The sequence below is a fragment of the Anarhichas minor genome, unplaced genomic scaffold (genome assembly GCF_050575085.1).
Source record: "Anarhichas minor isolate MPS153535 unplaced genomic scaffold, ASM5057508v1 ptg000027l, whole genome shotgun sequence".
Lineage (NCBI taxonomy): Eukaryota > Metazoa > Chordata > Actinopteri > Perciformes > Anarhichadidae > Anarhichas > Anarhichas minor.
In genome coordinates this window covers 7905540-7915537 of record NW_027466473.1, presented here as the reverse complement: position 1 = coordinate 7915537, position 9998 = coordinate 7905540, and the positions used below count along the sequence as shown (strand labels likewise).

General features: G+C 41.6%; 1 protein-coding gene across 1 annotated transcript; it reads left to right on the top strand.

Moving 5' to 3' along the window:
- The first annotated feature begins 187 nt into the window (after positions 1–187).
- Positions 188–5826, top strand: kcnk4b (potassium channel, subfamily K, member 4b). The gene is made up of 6 exons (XM_076102509.1): positions 188–376; positions 3014–3128; positions 3269–3429; positions 3532–3718; positions 4770–4912; positions 5003–5826. The coding sequence occupies exons 1-6, from the start codon at positions 188–190 to the stop codon at positions 5597–5599; spliced, it is 1392 nt and encodes a 463-aa protein (XP_075958624.1). The 3' UTR covers positions 5600–5826.
- Positions 5827–9998: the final 4172 nt, after the last annotated feature.

Here is a 9998-nt window from a genome sequence, read left to right as displayed (position 1 = left end):
TGTGGTGTGGCCCGAGTCCATTAAATGCCTCATGCGCAGGCGTGTAAACAGCCTGGGTTGTCAGTTTGAAAACCCCTTGTGTTCGTGTGGTTGGTGATGTTTCAGCTGCAGCAGCTGGGATCCAGGCCACACCAGCGCAGAGGCTGGCAAAGGGAAACAGCAGCCTGCGTTCGGACTGAGTAGAGCCATGCGCTGCTCCACCCTGCTCGGCATCCTCACGGGGGTGCTTCTCTACTTGGTGCTCGGAGCTGTGGTGTTCCGCTCCTTGGAGGCTCCGCGAGAGGAGGGCAAGCACATGAAGCTGCTGGACGTACGCCGGGACTTCTTGTTGAACTTTACCTGCATGGGCCCAGACGACCTACAGAGCCTTATAGAGGTACAGCAGTTCTTCTCCTGACATGTCTCACAACATGACAACATGGATTTAATTTGGGAGCCCTTTGGGGGTCCTCACCCCCAGGTTGGTATAGCCACTGAAAAGTATTATAAACACAACTTGTGACCGACAATAAGGCCTCAGTATTTACTTCCTTTAATTGCCATGCATAGTTCAGCGGTTAGATTTATAGATGACTTTTTAGTTAATTTTGTACTAAAAAAAGCTGAGATTCAAACTGATATTTGAAAATAAATTGAGGCTGATCATTTTATGGAATATGTTCTTTATTATTATTTATTATTATGGTGTGGTGAGATTTTTTTGTGTGTACTTTTCCCCTCTCACTCACGATTGGTCATCCACCTCTACAACAGGTTCTGAATCGAGACGGCCCACATCTCACTAAAAATGCATTTTGGCCTGACTGCTTCACATTTTATATTCACTTGGAACTCGCTTGAGTTTGACAATGCAACTTATCGCACTGAATCACTTTTGTGGATCTTCAGGGTGACCCTTCAGATGTGTGTGGCATTTGGAGCTGTGGATAACAGGTGTGGTCTGAGCAGCTATGTAATGATGGGTCAGCTCTAGTATGCGTGTGCAAGTGCATGAAGGTTGCCATGTTGGCAACCGTTCTGGGATTCTGAGATGTTTATCATTGCTCCAGAATGAAAGTTGTATATCACTGTTTTAGTCATTGACATTTGCAAAAAGGTTACTGAAGGGACTGACGGACATGACATGTAAACGAGGTAGTCACATTTTGTTTTTGATTATTTAAAGGACGATGATAAGAGATCTGGAGTGCTCCTTCGGTGCATCCTGTTTACTGATTACATGAAAAGACAGGAAGGATAATTTATCATAGTTCATAATATTAGAATGGAATGAATGATTAATATGGAACCCCAAAGTGTTCAATATTAAGCAAATAGAAAAAAGATATTGTTTAAAATACATAAATGAAACAATAATTTGTGTAATAATTGAAGAAATCATTGTTATGAAATGATTTGTCATCAATTATTTTCAAGATAACTGAATTTTATAGTTAATTATTATTTAATTATAGACATTGTTATTTCAAAAAGCCCTTTTGATAATGACACATTTTATTTTATAATGTCACGTTTCAATGATTGTGTTGTTGTCAACAGTCACCACCTTTCAGCCAATCATAGCCAATTCCCTCCGGTCAGCTAGAGCAATAACAATGCTGCAGCTGTAAATAAACACAGTACACAAACTAAACCTCTTTAGCTTTTTTAAGCCTTAGCATTAGCTTACCAAGGCTGTTAATGCTACCAACCTAGCCGGCTAACGAGCTAACTGTTAGCAGTTTCTAGTGTTAGCAGTGTTGGCTAGCTTCCGTTGGCCAGAGCGAATGAGCTACCACGGAGAAAGATTCTGTCTTTTTTCTCTTTACAGAGTTGTTTGTCTTTCTATGAAGAACATTTAGATGCTGCAGAGGTAACTCTGAGTTAACCAGCTAATGTTAGGCCAGCTAGGTAGGTAGCATGCACAGCTTTGATATATAGATAAATGGAAAAAGGGCATTTTAAAATAATTCTATAATCTAAAATATAGATAAACTCCTGTAAAAAGTGTTTAAAAATGGCTAAATAATATCTTTATAGGTTGAGTTCAAATTATTTCCTAAATTATTTAATACAGATAATCACTTAATACAAAACATCTGGTGGTTTTCTAAAACAGTTTTCCACATTATTGTAGTAATAGAAATGCACTAATATAATAAACATTTATTGTATCTATTGTTAGGTGCTGTCAGAAAAACAAATGGAAGTCATCCTGTTAATGAGTGAACCATGGCAGCTGTCACAAAGTAATTCTTCAGACGTTGTTCTGGTCAACAAGCACCGTGGGTCAGGTTTCACTGCAACAATGTCAGCTGATGTTTCAACAGGTCCTCAATAGATAAGTTCCTTCCTACTACAATCTGTTCTCAACTCGACTAAAGTAAGGTCAGGTTTAGTGAAGTTCAGCTAATTTCACCGCTCAATATGTGCTGTGTTAGTTTGGCAAATATTGCCCATGCTTACACTAATTAGGAGCTTTAGCAATTCAAGTGAAAGCTCAGTTGGAATCGTAAAACAATAGAAATCAATCAATTTTCAGTATGAACCAGACACAGCCCTGCCTCTGTGATTGTAAACTTCTAATAATGTCTGCAGAGACCATATTCAATCACAACTTCATCATAGTCAGCTTTAAATTCAGAGTTAACAAATGTCTTCAAGCACCAACAGACAGAAAACAGATAATTAGATCAGGAATCTGTGCTCGCACTGGTTCGATGCACTCGGGACAGAATGGAGCCGTCACAGTCGTACATCACCAGTCACTTCTTTGTCACTGACTTCCTGCTGCTGATGCCATGACAATGCATTTTCTACAGCATTGCCAACAGTACTTGACTATTTAATTGGATAATAAAAAGAAACTCACACTCATGTTTGTGCCTTTGAAACTTTCAACATGTCTGAAATTAATCGTGTGGGCTTATTGACTAGTTTGTACGATTTTGGCTCACCCCTCTTTTTACGATCCGATTAAATATGAATTGCTGAACTGTTTCAAACTCTTCTCTTTTCTACTTTACCATCCCAGGAAGTAGTGGAGGCCGTCGGTGCAGGTGTGGATCCTAACAGCAACTTCACCTTCGTCAGCCAATGGGATCTGGCCAGCGCTTTTTTTTTCTCAGGGACTATCATCACAACCATTGGTGGGTGTCCAATAGGAGCAGTAAGCCCGCAAACATAAATTCTGATCAAATAGGCTACTTGTGAGCGAAATCAGTTACATTTTTTTACATTTTGTGTCCTCAAATCGACTAATCTTCCACCTCTCACCCCACATGTTCAGGTTTTGGAAACATCTCTCCCAAGACAGAAGGAGGGCAGCTGTTCTGCATTTTCTACGCCCTGGTGGGAATCCCGATGTTTGGTATTCTGCTCGCTGGAGTCGGAGACCATCTGGGTACCTGGCTGAGGAAAGCTGTTGCCAAAATAGAGACTCTCTTCCGGGTCAGACCCTTAACGGAGCTTCCAATGTCTTATTTGCTTGCACTGCTCATGTACTTCCTTCTATTTGTCTCATGCCACTGTGTTGTTCCAACCTGCTGACAGAAATGGCGTGTTAGTCCAACCATTGTGCGGGTGATCTCAGCCGTCCTGTCCATCCTGCTGGGTTGCCTGCTCTTTGTCGCTGTGCCTATCCTGGTTTTCCAAAAGGTGGAGGAGTGGACTCTGCTGGAGTCGGTCTACTTTGTCGTTATCACCCTGACAACAGTGGGGTTCGGAGACTATGTTGCAGGTATACAACAGTAATTGATTACCCACGTGTATCTTAACATAGCTTGCAGTGGTGTGCACAGACTCTGAAGCAACAAAGGGGGACTTTACCATTAGGCTTGGTAAGGCATATTTACATACAAAACATTTAAGTTATGTTTCCATTATAACATAGTGTATATTTATACACCTGTGCAATAACTTGTATTGTATCACTGTCATTGTGGAAATACAAGAAATGAAATCTGCATTCAAGAAGCGAGAAAGAAAGAGTGAGAGAGAAGATGCAGCCACATGCTGGTCCCAGAAATCTTCAGATCCCTTTTTTAAAGGGCCAGTGTGTATCATTTTTGGGTATCTATTAGCAAAAATGGAATAAAATATTCATAACTATGTTTTCATTAGTGTAATCACCTGAAACTAAGAATCATTGTGTTTTCGTTAGCTTAGAATGAGCCCATCTTATCTACTCAGGGAGTGGGTCCTCTTCACGGTGTCCGCCATGTTGCGCCGCCATATTCCGACAGTAGCCCAGAACGGTCAAACCAAACGTTGGCTCTAACGAGAGCCTTTCGTGTTTTTACGATACCTGAAGGCCACCGTAGTTCTATGACGACCTTGTGAAACTGCGCAAACTGCTGAGAGCTGATCTTCACTGGACATAATTTAATACACAGATCAATAAATATTTACTGTTTGTGTGAAGCAGCTAAAGTGAAAACATAGTTTCTGTTTCCGTCTAATTTGTTTATATCTGACTTGCGCTTGCTTTTGCATATTTTTGCTTTTTTTCCGTTGAATTTATTGATCTGTAGATGAGTATGAACGTGACTTAATTAGCCATCCATAAATATAACTGTCATTTGTAATGCATTAAGTTCACTCAGCACAGACAATTTTCATTTACTCATCAATAATTCAGGATTACTTTCTTGTGAGAGATGAATTATTGATGATCTAATCTGCTACATAGTATCTCCTATCTTAAATGTTTATTTACTCTGTAAAAAAAGTTGAATGGATGAATAAATGTGTTGCCTTTACACACTGGTAATCTTTGTATCTTCTCAAAGGGGATTCAGGAAAGGCGGGGAGTGACCACTGGTACAAGCCTTTGGTGTGGTTCTGGATCTTGCTGGGTCTTGCCTACTTTGCATCTATCCTGACAATGATTGGTAACTGGCTTCGAGTTCTATCCAAGAAGACCAGAGCTGAGGTACTTCTCCTCCTCTCATGTCTGTTTTTATCATTGTCATGTCTCTGCCACTTCCTTTCCATCATCTCTGGTTTTATCCCCTTCTCTCAGATGGAGGAGCTCCGAGCCCACGCCACTGACTGGACTCAAAACATCCACAATATGTCGGTGGATTTTCGCATTCCAGGAAAAATCGATGACCCCTTCAAACGACGTCGGCGGAAGCGTCGCCACGGCCCTCGCAGCAATGGTCACACCGTGTCAGCTAACGGGGCCCCTGAGGGGAAAGAAGAGCAACGTGAGAGTCAGACAGAGTCTGGATCTTACTCCTCTTCCGCCTCCTCTAATGAATCAGGGTCTCGGTCAGAAACAGACTCTCAGGTCACTCAGACAGAGCGAGTGCCTGAAGAAAAAACTGCAGAACCTGAAAAGGAGGAGACTCCTCCAGATCCCCACCTGTCTCAGCCTCTGGACTACTTTGGGGAGAACCTTGCCTTTATTGATGAGTCTTCAGATGCCCAGAGTGGTAAACTACATTTGGATCCTCTGCTGGATACATCACAAACCAACTGTGCACGCTCTCGGACGCCCAAGAGGAGACGTCAAAGAAGACCTGTTCCACAGAGAAGCCCCAAAATCAAGAGGGAGCCCAATGGAAACTCCCAACCAGTTCCAGGTCTACCAGTGAAGCCTTTAGAATTAAGCTAAAAACAGAACCTCCACTGCTAGCACAAGTATCGCCCTGAGAGATATGAGATGTGTTCATGTTCTGACAAAGGAGTTGTCAATATAGCAATTTATTTGTATGTACTGCTTACTTACAGACACTTAAGATGAAAACATGCAGCAGAAGCCTTGGCCACTTGTGGTTTCCATTTAATGCTCTTAGCATGCCAGTGTGTATGCCTCAACCAAAGATGATGAAGGGATTTGTATGCCAATGTTCCCATTACTTTCTGAGGAGTTATTGCTTTCTACTGGGCCAAGACAGTAATGCACTACCACTCTCTTAACATGAGGGTTCCCTGCCTTTTATTCATAAAACAACAGTGCAAGAAACAAGAAAAGCAACCAAAAAAACATGTGTTTGCCACAGCAGTGTGATGCTCATGTTAAAGAGAGGTAGTATTGGTCTGAGACAGTTACTCTTGAATCCTGCCAACAAGTAAACGGGTACTAAACAGGCTCTTGTACATCTTTGGTATGTTATAAAACTTTTTTTTAAATACTGTGTACCACCATAATATTTGCAGTTTGATCGCCAAACGCATTAATTATACTGTACTGCATATATGTAATAAAGATTTTTTATTTATTTATTTTTTTTTTTAAGGAAAGCTGCATTGCGTCTCAAAAGCATGTTTAGCATTTTTGTTCTACTTTACTTAATTTTTAAAGATGCTGTTCCAGCACATTTGGTCCTCTGGGAAACATGATAATCTGTTGAACAACCATCTTTTTTATCATCACATATGAGAGAGCTGAATCCTGATGGGTGTATCCCAGAGACCAAACCAGGATCTGGTTACAATATGTGTCCCATATTGAATGTAGTATATCTGTGTTTCTGGAGGTTTTAGGGTCTGTCCTGCAGCTGGTCATAGAATCAGTCACACGACAATGCACTGCACCAGTTGGTGGCAGCGTGAGCCTCTTCTAGGATGAAACCAGGGACCCCGAATTTGTTACAATAAAAAGTCAAATCCACTACTTGATATAGATTTCTATCAATATAGTGTCTGAAGAACACCTCAATTGGCGAAAGTTTAACTGGAATCCTTTTCTAATTTTGCATGCTGTTGTGAAAATAATTTAGGTATTAATAGCTGTTATATTCAGACAGAAAATGAAGTGTAACATGAAGAGTTTACAGCCATGCTTGACCTAATGGTGGCGTCAGAGGGAAGGTCACGGGATCACCGAAGACATTAGAATTCATCCTCCAGAAACCATGAAAGTCTGGAGGAAAACTCATGTCAATCCGTTGAATGGTTGTTGAAATATTTCAGCCTGACTGCCTGAATACACCGACCGACACGGGCACTCCTGAAGCAGCTAAAACGACGCTACCAAGAGGAACAACGGGTTTAAACTGATTCCAGGCAATAATCAGTCGTTTTTAAATGAAGTTTTGCATGTGTCATGGCTTTGTCAGTAAACTGAAATACAGGCTTTATGTGGTGCAAAGAGAGGGAGGTGAGGATGAAAACACTCATGGTTTTCATGATGAGGTTGGTGGAGACAGGCCAGACGTGCTGCAGGATTTGAACGGCATACACACAGCACCGTATTATGGATGTACTGTATAAATGCCCTTCGGGTTGTCAATATGGCCCTTATAGCATGTGCCGTGGCTCCTCGTTTGATCCATGTAAGTGATACTCCGCTGGAAACTCCTTGGTGTTTCAATCTGGAAATGGCACCAAGGACAAACATGACGCCACAGCAAACTGTATCTGCAGTTCTTTTGTTGTCTGTGTTTTATTTTTCTAAAGAAAAGTCGATCTCACAAAATATCGGGTACATAAAAGTTGAAGTTGATGGTCGTTTATTATTACCCCCCCCCCCTCACTAAGTAAATTAATGCAGATTGTTTTCTCTCTGAACACAACCAGCAGATGGCACACTGACGCATTTCCCTCCCTATAAGTCCAGGACTCATTTATACAGCATGTTCATATCCAAGGCTTTTGCCGGAACTTTGTTTGTTTGTTGGTGTCTGAATGAATTTGAAATGAGACAAATTGCGCTCTGCATGTTTTTGGTGAGTAAGCAGAATGTTAAGGTGAGTAAGCAAAGTGTTTGGAAGGAGCAGAAACCAAGTGACTGCTCATCTGCCCTTTAGAAATCGGACACTTTACTGCAGCATATGTAAAAAGAAAAAGGCAGAGTTCTGGCATTGCAATCAGGAAGTCAGCAGGCAGTGATGATGTGCTGTGGCAGTGGGTGACCTTTTACTGGAGGACACACACTCAGCTGCTCTAACGTCATCAGTTCCGCTGCTGCGGGTCCCCTTGTGCTGCCACTAGAGGGCAAATTACTGGCCAGTGTTAGTAGTGCTGATGTAGGCGACACTCCTGACCTGGACTCAGAGGGAAAATCCACCCTAAATATACAATACAGGTTTGATGACAGAATCACAGGCTGCAGTGATCATGTCAGTTAGAAACAAATCCTGGAGCAGTTCCATTAGGAGGACATTTTCTATAATTCACAAATGGACACTGTGCACTCATTGGATGAGACTTCTTAAACAAAACCTCTTTGGACTCGTGGAATTAGTCGTTGCAGTGGTGTGAAACTCCATCGAATGTAACCTGATGGCATTATCAAGCCATGCTGCTCTGATCTCCAGTTTAGTGAAACATCTGTCCGTATTTCTAGATACTGACCTTAGTATTGATAATCATTATAATATGTAAAGCCCCGTTTTAGGATGTTTCCCCTTTAAACGTTATACAAATGCAGTTATAATAAGACTAATAAGAATAGGAATATGTATAAAAGTAATAATACAGACTTTGAACCAAAGATTGTTCAGCAAGGACAACTTGAAACAAGAGCATCTAGTAAAACCTTTAACCCTCTGTGTATTCAGGCTACTATGCAGATCGAAGTGTTTATAGAATAGGTGGAGACTATGTTCTCTATCAGTTGTGTTATCCATGACTCACGCATGCAGTGCCCAAATGCTATTTGTGTATCAGGCACAATGGCGTCTTGGTATTTATGTAGCCTATCAGCCGACACCTGTCCGGGGTCAGGACCTGCTGTAAGGAGCACCCTGGGGACCCCGGCTGGCATTCACAGTTTAGCCTGTTCCTCCACTTCAGCTTGAACACATATCCTCGGCGACAAGAGTGACACAGTTCTACTTATAGCATTACAACGCAGCATCTCAAACTGTTTCTAACAAATCCAATTTTTCGGTTTCGGACTGAATCTAATGCAGATATAGCCTGACCGGTTTCGCCTCTAACAGGGTGATAATGCAGACTCTGCACCATGTGTGATGCAGCTCCGCAGAATTGCAGTGTCTGCAGCAGAGACTGAATGACCTTGCTTCAAGGTCGCAATGACACTGCCGTCAGTTTTTCCTCTCATGCGCGCACCACGTCCCGTGGTCCCGTGCCTCGAGCCCACTGCACAGCCTGCATGCGAACGCCTCAATGCAAGCGAGGCTCTCGCGCTTATTGGTTTAAACAGCCTAGACTAACGTTTATTGGTCTATAATTAGAGGGATAATGCTGCGCTCTTTGGGGAAATACTCGCTTATCCAAAGTAGGCTACACCGTGGACTGCTACATGTCCTTTTCGTCCAACGTCCTGTTTTTATTCATTAGTGTACAAGGTTGTCAACTCTTCCGTGACAACTTCTGCGCCAGCTGTTACTAGGCATGTTGGAGAGCGCATTGGGGCAGCCTATTTCGAGAAGCAGCAGCCTCTGAGTTAACCAGAAACATCATTTAATCGTTGTTATCGGCTACATTAAAGATTAATAGCACACACAAGAGATCTCTGAGGCCTATTCAATAGTACTATGTTTTTGATTATGCATCTGGCAAACTGGAGGCGAAGGTTTTATCCCCCAAACTACTATCCCTTGATTATTTCCCCGTCTCATCCCATTGCAGTGATCTCCTGATCTCCTCTTCCTTGGCTCCTGTCCAACTAGTGTAGTGGTGTAGGGAGCCGGTTCAGTGTCACAAGACCGACATGACTACATTTTCCATAGATGTGTGCTGTAAAGTGGCATGTAGCCCATTCTTTTGATTTGCCCTGCAACAGTCCCCTAAAGCTTGTGGCATAATTAAAATAAAAATGTCTTCATAACAGCCATAATATTGAATTGTATGGTATTTTAGCTTAATTGTTTGGCATTTAGGTTAAAAATGCCAAAGTGAGGAGAAAATATAGCTACAATAAGGACCGACCAAATTAGGCTACATTTAAATTGTATATAAATCCCTGTGGGAATTTCATGGTTTTTAATTTTCAGTGGTAAACACAACTGATTTGAAAACAGCTGATCTGAAATCAGAACTATTTAAGCAGCGGATCTTATTATATATATATATATATATATATATATATATATATATATATA

What these genes read in the sequence shown, in the direction of transcription:
- kcnk4b (XM_076102509.1), top strand. Translation starts at nt 188, where the DNA reads ATGCGCTGCTCCACCCTGCTCGGCATCCTCACGGGGGTGCTTCTCTAC. An exon ending in ACCTACAGAGCCTTATAGAG is followed by an intron (nt 377 to 3,013) that starts GTACAGCAGTTC and finishes TTACCATCCCAG; the next exon opens with GAAGTAGTGGAGGCCGTCGG. An exon ending in AAATAGAGACTCTCTTCCGG is followed by an intron (nt 3,430 to 3,531) that starts GTCAGACCCTTA and finishes ACCTGCTGACAG; the next exon opens with AAATGGCGTGTTAGTCCAAC.